The sequence below is a fragment of the Coregonus lavaretus genome (assembly GCF_964263955.1).
Source record: "Coregonus lavaretus genome assembly, contig: HAP1_SCAFFOLD_8939, whole genome shotgun sequence".
Classification (NCBI taxonomy): Eukaryota; Metazoa; Chordata; class Actinopteri; order Salmoniformes; family Salmonidae; genus Coregonus; species Coregonus lavaretus.
The window spans coordinates 477-15,000 of record NW_028158242.1 but is presented as its reverse complement, the minus strand read 5'-3'; the positions used below and the strand labels follow the sequence as shown (position 1 = coordinate 15,000).

General features: G+C 45.0%; 1 protein-coding gene and 1 long non-coding RNA gene across 2 annotated transcripts in view; one reads left to right on the top strand and one right to left on the bottom strand.

Moving 5' to 3' along the window:
- Nucleotides 1-13,071, top strand: part of LOC311124251 (uncharacterized protein) — a gene marked incomplete at its 5' end in the record, with an annotated part of 15,443 nt that extends 2,372 nt beyond the window's left edge. Inside the window, 3 exons of the mRNA XM_084198425.1 lie at nucleotides 1,845-1,986; nucleotides 4,803-5,196; nucleotides 12,223-13,071. Of these exons, the coding sequence (XP_084054551.1) occupies nucleotides 1,845-1,986; nucleotides 4,803-5,196; nucleotides 12,223-12,428 (742 nt within the window). The remainder of the gene's footprint in view (nucleotides 1-1,844; nucleotides 1,987-4,802; nucleotides 5,197-12,222) is intronic.
- Nucleotides 8,295-8,716, bottom strand: LOC311124252. Its single transcript, XR_014612742.1, has 3 exons — nucleotides 8,664-8,716; nucleotides 8,404-8,506; nucleotides 8,295-8,351 (listed from the first exon to the last, which is right to left on the bottom strand). It is a non-coding gene; the product is annotated as an uncharacterized lncRNA (long non-coding RNA).
- Nucleotides 13,072-14,524: the final 1,453 nt, after the last annotated feature.

Sequence of the window (14,524 nt, the reverse complement as noted above, 5' to 3'; positions counted from 1 at the left end):
TGGGTATTGCTTGTCATCGTTAAGGACAGTGGTGGCTGCATGTTATGGGTATTGCTTGTCATCGTTAAGCACAGTGGTGGCTGCATCATGTTATGGGTATTGCTTGTCATCGTTAAGGACAGTGGTGGCTGCATCATGTTATGGGTATGCTTGTCATCGTTAAGCACAGTGGTGGCTGCATGTTATGGGTATGCTTGTAATCGTTAAGGACAGTGGTGGCTGCATCATGTTATGGGTATGCTTGTAATCGTTAAGGACAGTGGTGGCTGCATCATGTTATGGATATGCTTGTCATCGTTAAGGACAGTGTAAGATGGCGTTGAACAGACATGGCAGCTCTGCTTCCAGCTCCTAAGCAACTTTGCAGTATTATATTTTGTGTGTTATTTCCTACATTATCAGCCCAGAACGTTTTTTTGTGTTATTACATACAGCCGGAAATTACTTTTGGATATCAGAGCGGCGGTAACTCACCAGCAATACGACCAGGAATACGACTTTCCCGAATTGGATCCTTTGTTCGTACCCCCCCCCCCCCCAGGGCAATTGAACTTATCCCAGAGGCTGCTCCAAGACGACGCCACCACCGGCGGAGAAGAGGTATTCGGAGTGGACTTCTAGTCCGACTCAGGAGGCGCGCACACCATCCACCGCTTCTAAGTATATCACTCGCTAATGTTCGGTCTCTGGACAATAAAGTAGACGAGCTCAGGGCGAGGATCTCCTTCCAGAGAGACATAACAGGGACTGTAACATACTCTGTTTCACGGAATCATGGCTCTCTCTGGATATACCGCCCCCCCCCGTCCGTCCGTCCGTCCGTCCGTCCATCCGTCCATACAGCCAGCTGGGTTCTCAGTTTATAGGAATAAAGAACTCTCCGGGAAGAAGAAAGGCGGGGGTTGTATGTTTCATGATTAACTACTCGGGGTGTGATTTGTGACGACGTACGAGAACTCAAGTCCAAATGTCGACCGTATAACCTCCCAAGAGAATTCTCTTCGGTTATAGTCCCGGCCGTGTATATTCCCCCTCAAGCCGTTACCACGACGACCCTCAAGAAGGAGCTACACTGGACTTGGTGCAAACTGGAAAACCACGTATCCTGAAGCCGCATTTTAAAGTAGCTGGGGATTTTAACAAAGCAAAGTTCTATCAACACATTGACTGTTTAGGGAAAACATTAGATCAGGCTACCTACAAGGCCCTCCTGATTTGTTTAACACTTTTTTGGTTACTACATGATTCCATATGTGTTATTTCATAGTTTTTATGTCTTCACTATTATTCTACAATGGAGAAAATAGTAAAAAAATAAAGAAAAACCCTTGAATGAGTAGGTGTGTCCAAACTTTTGACCGGTAATGTATCTGGGTCTATATATCTCTGGGTCTATATATATATATCTCTGGGTCTATACATCTCTGGGTCTATACATCTCTGGGTCTATACATCTCTGGGTCTATACATCTCTGGATCTACACATCTCTGGGTCTATACATCTCTGGGTCTATACATCTCTGGGTCTATACATCTCTGGGTCTATACATCTCTGGGTCTATACAGTACCAGTCAAAGGTTTGGACACACCTTTTTGGAGCTCACTGTATATATATATATATATATATATATATATATATATATATATATATGTATATGTATATATATATATATATGTGTGTGTGTGTGTGTGTGTGTGTATATTAGCTCTCATTGAGACTGAATGAGGACAGGCTGCTGTTCCATTTACTGACCATGCTTCATGAGGAGGACTGGACTTCTAAAGGAGTGCTAACGTGTGTGTGTGTGTGTGTGTGTGTGTTTCTAACGTGTGTGTGTGTCAGGCTGGGCAGGACGGTGCGGTACTCTGAGGCGAGGAATGGAGGGAGGAAGAGATTCCACTGTGCCAGAGAGGAGGATGAGATGGAGGGAGGAGAGGAGAGGAGTTGGCAGGATCAGGAGCCGTCCACCAGTCACTCTCTGGAGGTACGGTGTGTGTAACGTGTGGGTGTAACGGTGTGTGTAACGGGGTGTGTGTGTGTAACGGGGTGTGTATGTGTGTAACGATGTGTGTAACAGTGTGTGTATGTGTGTAACGGTGTGTGTGTGTGGGTGTGTGTGTGTAACGGTGTGTGTGTGTGTGTAACGGTGTGTGTGAAACTGTGCGTGTGTAACTGTGTGTATGTAACTGTGTGTAACGGTGTGTGTGTAACTGTGTGTGTGTGTGTGTGTGTAACGGTTTGTTTGTGTGTGTAACTGTGTGTGTGTGTAACGGTGTGTGTGTGTAACGGTGTGTGTGTGTAACGGTGTGTGTGTGTGTGTAACGGTGTGTAACGGTGTGTGTGTGTAACGGTGTGTGTGTAACGGTGTGTAACGGTGTGTGTGTGTGTAACGGTGTGTAACGGTGTGTGTGTGTGTGTGTGTGTGTGTAACGGTGTGTGTGTAACGGTGTGTAACGGTGTGTGTGTGTGTAACGGGGTGTGTGTGTGTGTAACGGTGTGTGTGTAACGGTGTGTGTAACGGTGTGTGTGTGTGTAACGGTGTGTGTAACGGTGTGTGTGTGTGTAACGGTGTGTGTGTGTGTGTGTAACGGTGTGTGTGTGTGTGTAACGGTGTGTGTGTGTGTGTGTAACGGTGTGTGTGTGTGTGTGTGTGTAACGGTGTGTAACGGTGTGTGTGTGTGTGTAACGGTGTGTGTGTAACGGTGTGTAACGGTGTGTGTGTGTGTGTGTGTGTGTGTGTAACGGTGTGTGTGTGTGTGTAACGGTGTGTGTGTGTGTGTAACGGTGTGTGTGTGTGTGTGTGTGTGTAACGGTGTGTGTGTGTGTGTGTGTGTGTAACGGTGTGTGTGTGTGTGTAACGGTGTGTGTGTGTGTGTGTAACGGTGTGTGTGTGTGTGTGTGTGTGTGTAACGGTGTGTGTGTGTGTGTAACGGTGTGTGTGTAACGGTGTGTGTGTGTGTGTGTGTAACGGTGTGTGTGTGTGTAACGGTGTGTGTGTGTGTGTGTGTAACGGTGTGTGTGTGTGTAACGGTGTGTGTGTGTGTGTGTAACGGTGTGTGTGTGTGTGTGTGTAACGGTGTGTGTGTGTGTGTAACGGTGTGTGTGTGTGTGTGTGTAATGGTGTGTGTGTGTGTGTAACGGTGTGTGTGTGTGTAACGGTGTGTGTGTGTGTGTAACGGTGTGTGTGTGTGTGTAACGGTGTGTGTGTGTGTGTGTAACGGTGTGTGTGTGTGTAACGTGGTGTGTGTGTGTGTGTGTGTGTGTGTGTAACGGTGTGTGTGTGTGTGTGTAACGGTGTGTGTGTGTGTGTGTGTAACGGTGTGTGTGTGTGTGTGTGTAACGGTGTGTGTGTAACGGTGTGTGTGTGTGTGTAACGGTGTGTGTGTGTGTGTGTAACGGTGTGTGTGTGTGTGTGTGTGTGTGTAACGGTGTGTGTGTGTAACGGTGTGTGTGTGTGTGTGTGTAACGGTGTGTGTGTGTGTGTGTGTGTGTGTGTGTAACGGTGTGTGTGTGTGTGTGTGTGTGTGTAACGGTGTGTGTGTGTGTGTGTGTGTGTGTAACGGTGTGTGTGTGTGTAACGGTGTGTGTGTGTGTGTGTAACGGTGTGTGTGTAACGGTGTGTGTGTGTGTGTGTAACGGTGTGTGTGTGTGTGTGTAACGGTGTGTGTGTAACGGTGTGTAACGGTGTGTGTGTGTGTGTGTAACGGTGTGTGTGTAACGGTGTGTAACGGTGTGTGTGTGTGTGTGTGTGTGTGTGTGTAACGGTGTGTGTGTGTGTGTGTGTGTAACGGTGTGTGTGTGTGTGTGTGTGTGTGTGTAACGGTGTGTGTGTGTGTGTGTGTGTGTAACGGTGTGGGTGTGTGTGTGTGTAACGGTGTGGGTGTGTGTGTGTAACGGTGTGTGTGTGTGTGTGTGTGTGTAACGGTGTGTGTGTGTGTGTAACGGTGTGTGTGTAACGGTGTGTGTGTGTGTGTAACGGTGTGTGTGTGTGTAACGGTGTGTGTGTGTGTAACGGTGTGTTTGTGTGTGTGTGTGTAATGGTGTGAGTGTGTGTGTAACGGTGTGTGTGTGTGTGTGTAACGGTGTGTGTGTGTGTGTGTAACGGTGTGTGTGTGTGTGTGTGTGTGTGTGTAACGGTGTGTGTGTGTGTGTGTGTGTAACGGTGTGTGTGTGTGTGTGTGTGTGTGTGTGTGTGTGTGTGTGTAACGGTGTGTGTGTGTGTGTGTAACGTGGTGTGTGTGTGTGTGTAACGGTGTGTGTGTGTGTGTGTGTGTAACGGTGTGTGTGTGTGTGTGTGTGTAACGGTGTGTGTGTGTGTGTGTGTAGCGGTGTGTGTGTGTGTGTAACGGTGTGTGTGTGTGTGTGTGTGTGTGTAACGGTGTGTGTGTGTGTGTGTGTAACGGTGTGTGTAACGGTGTGTGTTTGTGTGTAACGGTGTGTGTGTGTGTGTGTGTGTGTGTAATGGTGTGTGTGTGTGTGTGTGTGTGTGTGTAACGGTGTGTGTGTGTGTGTGTGTGTGTGTAACGGTGTGTGTGTGTGTGTGTGTGTGTGTGTAACGGTGTGTGTGTGTGTGTGTGTAACGGTGTGTGTGTGTGTGTGTGTGTGTGTGTGTAACGGTGTGTGTGTGTGTGTGTGTGTGTGTAATGGTGTGTGTGTGTGTGTGTGTGTGTGTGTAACGGTGTGTGTGTGTGTGTGTGTGTGTGTAATGGTGTGTGTGTGTGTGTGTGTGTGTGTGTAACGGTGTGTGTGTGTGTGTGTGTGTGTGTAACGGTGTGTGTGTGTGTGTGTTCTCACCAGCAGGTCTTCAAGGCGTGTGAACAGGAGCAGCTAGCCTGTGACCTGGACAGAGCTCTCTCCCTGTCCGTACTCAGTACCACCCGCCGGACGCCCTCTGACCTGGACAGAGCTCTCTCCCTGTCCGTACTCAGTACCACCCGCCGGACGCCCTCTGACCTGGACAGAGCTCTCTCCCTGTCCGTACTCAGTACCACCCGCCGGACGCCCTCTGACCTGGACAGAGCTCTCTCCCTGTCCGTACTCAGTACCACCCGCCGGACGCCCTCTGACCCCATGCGGAGGGGGACGGCGTCTGGAACAGGAGGGAAACAGAAGATGGGCGGAAAGGTCAGAGGTCAGAGGAAGACGTTTTCTCCTCCTCCTCGCTCTTCCTCTCAACGCTCCAGCTACGACTACAGTGAGTTACACTTTGTTAGTACGGTGTGTAAACCGTTACAGACTGACTCCGTATATATGGGTGTGTTAGTACGGTGTGTAAACCGTTACAGACTGACTCCGTATATATGGGTGTGTTAGTACGGTGTGTAAACCGTTACAGACTGACTCCGTATATATGGGTGTGTTAGTACGGTGTGTAAACCGTTACAGACTGACTCCGTATATATGGGTGTGTTAGTACGGTGTGTAAACCGTTACAGACTGACTCCGTATATATGGGTGTGTTAGTACGGTGTGTAAACCGTTACAGACTGACTCCGTATATATGGGTGTGTTAGTACGGTGTGTAAACCGTTACAGACTGACTCCGTATATATGGGTGTGTTAGTACGGTGTGTAAACCGTTACAGACTGACTCCGTATATATGGGTGTGTTAGTACGGTGTGTAAACCGTTACAGACTGACTCCGTATATATGGGTGTGTTAGTACGGTGTGTAAACCGTTACAGACTGACTCCGTATATATGGGTGTGTTAGTACGGTGTGTAAACCGTTACAGACTGACTCCGTATATATGGGTGTGTTAGTACGGTGTGTAAACCGTTACAGACTGACTCCGTATATATGGGTGTGTTAGTACGGTGTGTAAACCGTTACAGACTGACTCCGTATATATGGGTGTGTTAGTACGGTGTGTAAACCGTTACAGACTGACTCCGTATATATGGGTGTGTTAGTACGGTGTGTAAACCGTTACAGACTGACTCAGTATATATGGGTGTGTTAGTACGGTGTGTAAACCGTTACAGACTGACTCAGTATATATGGGTGTGTTAGTACGGTGTGTAAACCGTTACAGACTGACTCCGTATATATGGGTGTGTTAGTACGGTGTGTAAACCGTTACAGACTGACTCCGTATATATGGGTGTGTTAGTACGGTGTGTAAACCGTTACAGACTGACTCAGTATATATGGGTGTGTTAGTACGGTGTGTAAACCGTTACAGACTGACTCCGTATATATGGGTGTGTTAGTACGGTGTGTAAACCGTTACAGACTGACTCAGTATATATGGGTGTGTTAGTACGGTGTGTAAACCGTTACAGACTGACTCCGTATATATGGGTGTGTTAGTACGGTGTGTAAACCGTTACAGACTGACTCCGTATATATGGGTGTGTTAGTACGGTGTGTAAACCGTTACAGACTGACTCCGTATATATGGGTGTGTTAGTACGGTGTGTAAACCGTTACAGACTGACTCCGTATATATGGGTGTGTTAGTACGGTGTGTAAACCGTTACAGACTGACTCCGTATATATGGGTGTGTTAGTACGGTGTGTAAACCGTTACAGACTGACTCAGTATATATGGGTGTGTTAGTACGGTGTGTGTCTGTGTGTTAGCGTGGTGTGTCTGTGTGTTAGCGTGGTGTGTGTGTGTTAGCGTGATGTCTGTGTGTTAGCGTGGTGTCTGTGTGTGTTAGCGTGGTGTCTGTGTGTGTTAGCGTGGTGTCTGTGTGTGTTAGCGTGATGTCTGTGTGTTAGCGTGGTGTCTGTGTGTGTTAGCGTGGTGTCTGTGTGTGTTAGCGTGGTGTCTGTGTGTGTTAGCGTGGTGTCTGTGTGTGTTAGCGTGGTGTCTGTGTGTTAGCGTGGTGTCTGTGTGTTAGCGTGGTGTCTGTGTGTTAGCGTGGTGTCTGTGTGTTAGCGTGGTGTCTGTGTGTGTTAGCGTGGTGTCTGTGTGTTAGCGTGGTGTCTGTGTGTGTTAGCGTGGTGTCTGTGTGTGTTAGCGTGATGTCTGTGTGTGTTAGCGTGGTGTCTGTGTGTGTTAGCGTGGTGTCTGTGCGTGTTACCGTGGTGTCTGTGCGTGTTAGCGTGGTGTCTGTGCGTGGTGTCTGTGCGTGTTAGCGTGGTGTCTGTGCGTGTTAGCGTGATGTCTGTGTGTGTTAGCGTGATGTCTGTGTGTGTTAGCGTGATGTCTGTGTGTGTTAGCGTGGTGTCTGTGTGTAAGCGGGGTGTCTGTGTGTGTTAGCGTGGTGTCTGTGTGTGTTAGCGTGGTGTCTGTGTGTGTTAGCGTGGTGTCTGTGTGTGTTAGCGTGGTGTCTGTGTGTGTTAGCGTGGTGTCTGTGTGTGTTAGCGTGGTGTCTGTGTGTGTTAGCGTGGTGTCTGTGTGTGTTAGCGTGGTGTCTGTGTGTGTTAGCGTGGTGTCTGTGTGTGTTAGCGTGGTGTCTGTGTGTGTTAGCGTGGTGTCTGTGTGTGTTAGCGTGGTGTCTGTGTGTTAGCGTGGTGTCTGTGTGTGTTAGCGTGATGTCTGTGTGTTAGCGTGGTGTTTGTGTGTGTTAGCGTGATATCTGTGTGTGTTAGCGTGATGTCTGTGTGTGTTAGCGTGATGTCTGTGTGTGTTAGCGTGATGTCTGTGTGTGTTAGCGTGGTGTCTGTGTGTTAGCGTAGTGTGGAAGCGGCGCAGGTCCTAATCCAGGCACTTGTCCTCTCCCATCTGCACTACTGAAACTCACTGTTGGCTAGGCTACCCGGTTATGCCATCAAACCCTTGTAACTTATCCAGAACGCTGCAACGCGCCTGGTTTTCAACCTTCCCAAGTTCTCTCATGTCACCCCCGCTCCTCCGCCCACTCCACTGGCTTCCAGTCGAAGCTCACATCCACTACAAGACCATGGTGCTTACCTACGGAACAGCAACCTGAGTCCCTACCTTCAGGCTATGCTCCAACCCTACACCTCAACCTGAGTCCCTACCTTCAGGCTATGCTCCAACCCTACACCCCAACCTGAGTCCCTACCTTCAGGCTATGCTCCAACCCTACACCCCGACCTGAGTCCCTACCTTCAGGCTATGCTCCAACCCTACACCCCAACCTGAGTCCCTACCTTCAGGCTATGCTCCAACCCTACACCCCAACCTGAGTCCCTACCTTCAGGCTATGCTCCAACCCTACACCCCAACCTGAGTCCCTACCTTCAGGCTATGCTCCAACCCTACACCCCAACCTGAGTCCCTACCTTCAGGCTATGCTCCAACCCACTACGTCAATGATTTTAATTGGCTGATGCATGTATTAAAACATGTTCTAATGTTTGCAAGAACCCTCCTCAATGAGTACATCAGTCAATCCCCTCCGAATAAAACATTTAATAAAACAACTGAAGACCTTACCATTGTACCTTACCATTGTACCTTACCATTGTACCTTACCATTGTACCTTACCATTGTAATTGCCTTTCTTACTAGCACTGATTCTGCTGAAAGCTGCTTTATTTAAGAATGTTTTTACTTGCAACGACTGTGATATGTGGTTGTCCCACCTAGCTATCTTATGAATATATACTAACTACTGTAATATGTGGTTGTACCACCTAGCTATCTTAATATGAATATACTAACTACTGTAATATGTGGTTGTCCCACCTAGCTGTCTTAATGTGAATATACTAACTACTGTAATATGTGGTTGTACCACACCTAGCTGTCTTAATGTGAATATACTAACTACTGTAATATGTGGTTGTCCCACCTAGCTGTCTTAATATGAATATACTAACTACTGTAATATGTGGTTGTCCCACCTAGCTATCTTAATATGAATATACTAACTACTGTAATATGTGGTTGTCCCACCTAGCTGTCTTAATGTGAATATACTAACTACTGTAATATGTGGTTGTCCCACCTAGCTGTCTTAATATGAATATACTAACTAGTGTAATATGTGGTTGTCCCACCTAGCTGTCTTAATATGAATATACTAACTACTGTAATATGTGGTTGTCCCACCTAGCTATCTTAATATGAATATACTAACTACTGTAATATGTGGTTGTCCCACCTAGCTGTCTTAATATGAATATACTAACTACTGTAATATGTGGTTGTCCCACCTAGCTATCTTAATATGAATATACTAACTACTGTAATATGTGGTTGTCCCACCTAGCTGTCTTAATATGAATATACTAACTACTGTAATATGTGGTTGTCCCACCTAGCTGTCTTAATATGAATATACTAACTACTGTAATATGTGGTTGTCCCACCTAGCTGTCTTAATATGAATATACTAACTACTGTAATATGTGGTTGTCCCACCTAGCTATCTTAATATGAATATACTAACTACTGTAATATGTGGTTGTACCACCTAGCTATCTTAATGTGAATATACTAACTACTGTAATATGTGGTTGTCCCACCTAGCTGTCTTAATGTGAATATACTAACTACTGTAATATGTGGTTGTACCACCTAGCTGTCTTAATATGAATATACTAACTACTGTAATATGTGGTTGTCCCACCTAGCTGTCTTAATATGAATATACTAACTACTGTAATATGTGGTTGTCCCACCTAGCTATCTTAATATGAATATACTAACTACTGTAATATGTGGTTGTCCCACCTAGCTGTCTTAATGTGAATATACTAACTACTGTAATATGTGGTTGTCCCACCTAGCTGTCTTAATGTGAATATACTAACTACTGTAATATGTGGTTGTCCCACCTAGCTGTCTTAATGTGAATATACTAACTACTGTAATATGTGGTTGTCCCACCTAGCTATCTTAATGTGAATATACTAACTACTGTAATATGTGGTTGTCCCACTATACTAACTACTGTAATATGTGGTTGTCCCACCTAGCTGTCTTAATATGAATATACTAACTACTGTAATATGTGGTTGTCCCACCTAGCTGTCTTAATGTGAATATACTAACTACTGTAATATGTGGTTGTCCCACCTAGCTGTCTTAATATGAATATACTAACTACTGTAATATGTGGTTGTCCCACCTAGCTATCTTAATATGAATATACTAACTACTGTAATATGTGGTTGTACCACCTAGCTGTCTTAATGTGAATATACTAACTACTGTAATATGTGGTTGTCCCACCTAGCTGTCTTAATATGAATATACTAACTACTGTAATATGTGGTTGTACCACCTAGCTGTCTTAATGTGAATATACTAACTACTGTAATATGTGGTTGTCCCACCTAGCTATCTTAATATGAATATACTAACTACTGTAATATGTGGTTGTACCACCTAGCTATCTTAATGTGAATATACTAACTACTGTAATATGTGGTTGTCCCACCTAGCTATCTTAATATGAATATACTAACTACTGTAATATGTGGTTGTCCCACCTAGCTGTCTTAATGTGAATATACTAACTACTGTAATATGTGGTTGTCCCACCTAGCTGTCTTAATATGAATATACTAACTACTGTAATATGTGGTTGTCCCACCTAGCTGTCTTAATGTGAATATACTAACTACTGTAATATGTGGTTGTCCCACCTAGCTGTCTTAATGTGAATATACTAACTACTGTAATATGTGGTTGTCCCACCTAGCTGTCTTAATATGAATATACTAACTACTGTAATATGTGGTTGTACCACCTAGCTATCTTAATGTGAATATACTAACTACTGTAATATATGGTTGTCCCACCTAGCTGTATTAATATGAATATACTAACTACTGTAATATGTGGTTGTCCCACCTAGCTGTCTTAATGTGAATATACTAACTACTGTAATATGTGGTTGTACCACCTAGCTATCTTAATATGAATATACTAACTACTGTAATATGTGGTTGTACCACCTAGCTATCTTAATATGAATATACTAACTACTGTAATATGTGGTTGTCCCACCTAGCTGTCTTAATATGAATATACTAACTACTGTAATATGTGGTTGTCCCACCTAGCTGTCTTAATGTGAATATACTAACTACTGTAATATGTGGTTGTCCCATCTAGCTGTCTTAATATGAATATTCTAACTACTGTAATATGTGGTTGTACCACCTAGCTGTCTTAATATGAATATACTAACTACTGTAATATGTGGTTGTCCCACCTAGCTGTCTTAATATGAATATACTAACTACTGTAATATGTGGTTGTCCCACCTAGCTATCTTAATATGAATATACTAACTACTGTAATATGTGGTTGTCCCACCTAGCTGTCTTAATGTGAATATACTAACTACTGTAATATGTGGTTGTCCCACCTAGCGGTCTTAATGTGAATATACTAACTACTGTAATATGTGGTTGTACCACCTAGCTATCTTAATATGAATATACTAACTACTGTAATATGTGGTTGTCCCACCTAGCTGTCTTAATGTGAATATACTAACTACTGTAATATGTGGCTGTCCCACCTAGCTGTCTTAATATGAATATACTAACTACTGTAATATGTGGTTGTCCCACCTAGCTGTCTTAATGTGAATATACTAACTACTGTAATATGTGGTTGTCCCACCTAGCTATCTTAATATGAATATACTAACTACTGTAATATGTGGTTGTCCCACCTAGCTATCTTAATATGAATATACTAACTACTGTAATATGTGGCTGTCCCACCTAGCTGTCTTAATATGAATATACTAACTACTGTAATATGTGGTTGTCCCACCTAGCTGTCTTAATGTGAATATACTAACTACTGTAATATGTGGTTGTCCCACCTAGCTATCTTAATATGAATATACTAACTAGTGTAATATGTGGTTGTCCCACCTAGCTATCTTAATATGAATATACTAACTACTGTAATATGTGGTTGTCCCACCTAGCTGTCTTAATGTGAATATACTAACTACTGTAATATGTGGTTGTCCCACCTAGCTGTCTTAATGTGAATATACTAACTACTGTAATATGTGGTTGTCCCACCTAGCTATCTTAATGTGAATATACTAACTACTGTAATATGTGGTTGTCCCACCTAGCTGTCTTAATATGAATATACTAACTACTGTAATATGTGGTTGTCCCACCTAGCTATCTTAATATGAATATACTAACTACTGTAATATGTGGTTGTCCCACCTAGCTGTCTTAATGTGAATATACTAACTACTGTAATATGTGGTTGTACCACCTAGCTATCTTAATATGAATATACTAACTGTATGTCTCTCTGGATAAGAGCGTCTGCTAAATGACTAAAATGTTACTGTGCGTTTATTCACCAGACTCTGACTCTGAAGAGGATGTCCCCTGGGCGGACTGTCCCCCCCTCTCAGGGTCGCGACCCCACACAGCCCCGCCCAGGAAGAGACCGTCCCCCTCCTCGTCCAATCAGGCGGCTCGGGAGAGGAAACAGAAGCACTTATCCCTCCTGCTGCAGGAGGCGGGGCTTAGCTCCTCCGACGACGACTCCTTCGATCAAGGTTACTGACCCACACCCCCCTGGTTACTGACCCACACCCCCCTGGTTACTGACCCACACCCCCCCTGGGTTACTGACCCACACCCCCCCTGGGTTACTGACCCACACCCCCCCCTGGGTTACTGACCCACACCCCCCCCTGGGTTACTGACCCACACCCCCTATGTGATCCGTTCAGAAGGGCACAACGTTGCTAAACGGTTAGATAGAGATGTTTTGCCGTAGGGAATCACGTCATCTCAAAACTGTAAAACCTGCATCATTCTGAATGTTTCCACCTCACTGACCTCACTTCCTGGTTACTGACCACAGAGGAGGGGCTCTGACAGCGGTGACATCACTCCCAGGCGCTTTAGAGAGTCCCTTTCCTCTCCCCTGCCACTGCTGCCTCCTGGTTTTAGACTTGATTTTTTTTTGTTATGGTTGTCGTGGTTGCGGTTGTCATGGTTTTGCCTGGCTTGCTCACAGCTGCTGTGGACTTTGTACATTGATCGTGTGTGGATGTGTGTTTTTTCTTAAAAGTTGTGTTTTTTTTGGTACTGAAGCTTTATTAAAGGTGTTAAATTGTTTGTTTTTTGGGTAAAGAAAGCAACGCACTGTGGTCCTTGTCTCTAGCTTCGTCTGTCTGTCTGTCTGCTGCACACACTACTTGCTCTGTTGGACAAATATCCCTCCTAAACCCACCCCCCACGGCACCAGGGTACTGGGTTCCTTCCCTACAATGTAGTGCCTTCAGAGTCCACGGGGGGGGTTTAGTTGTGGGAACTCTGCATCATACAGGAAGTACAGTGGATCAAAAACAAACACGCTCCGAGAACTCCTTTTCAATGATGACAGTGAAATATCATTGTGATTGTGAGGGCTATGGGAAAGGATTGAGGTTTGGAACAAGGCTACCTGTGGGTTTGAGAGGGATTTTTAGATTCCTAACACTCACACGACACACACAGTTCAAACTCTGATTGGCTCGTTGGGAACACGACACACAGTTCAAACTCTGATTGGCTCGTTGGGAACACGACACACAGTTCAAACTCTGATTGGCTCGTTGGGAACACGACACACAGTTCAAACTCTGATTGGCTCGTTGGGAACACGACACACACAGTTCAAACTCTGATTGGCTCGTTGGGAACACGACACACAGTTCAAACTCTGATTGGCTCGTTGGGAACACGACACACAGTTCAAACTCTGATTGGCTCGTTGGGAACACGACACACAGTTCAAACTCTGATTGGCTCGTTGGGAACACGACACACAGTTCAAACTCTGATTGGCTCGTTGGGAACACGACACACAGTTCAAACTCTGATTTGGCTCGTTGGGAACAGGACACACAGTTCAAACTCTGATTGGCTCGTTGGGATATTTGGAGAATAGGGCTCCTTCTTCCTGTCTACTAAACCTCCAGATAACTCCGCCCCTTCCTGTTGTTCGCCGCCGTCTGCTCATCTTTCACCCCTCACCCCTGACCCCTCTCCTACCCATGATGCTTTACATGTCACTCAGTCTGTGCTGCTTGTTCTGCTGCTGCTGCTGACACACTGAAGCGCCACCTTTAGCCATGCTACCTCGCTAAGGTACGGTTCGCTATAGCTAGTCTATGCTACAGCTTGTTGATGCTACGGTTAGCTATAGCTAGTCTATGCTACAGCTTGTTGATGCTACGGCTAGCTATAGCTAGTCTATGCTACAGCTAGTTGATGCTACGGCTGGCTATAGCTAGTCTATTCTACAGCTAGTCTATGCTACAGCTTGTTGATGCTACAGCTAGCTATAGCTAGTCTATGCTACAGCTTGTTGATGCTACAGCTAGCTATAGCCAGTCTATGCTACAGCTAGTTGATGCTACGGCTGGCTATAGCTAGTCTATTCTACAGCTAGTCTATGCTACAGCTTGTTGATGCTACGGCTAGCTATAGCTAGTCTATGCTATAGCTTGTTGATGCTACAGCTAGCTATAGCCAGTCTACTCTAAAACTTCAATTAAACGCAGTCTCAAATAGCTGCCTGTCCCCTTTAATAGCCGGGCAACAGCACACATTTAAGCAAATAAACACCTGTTTCAAATAAATGCCCGTTTCAAATAAACGCTGGGTCTA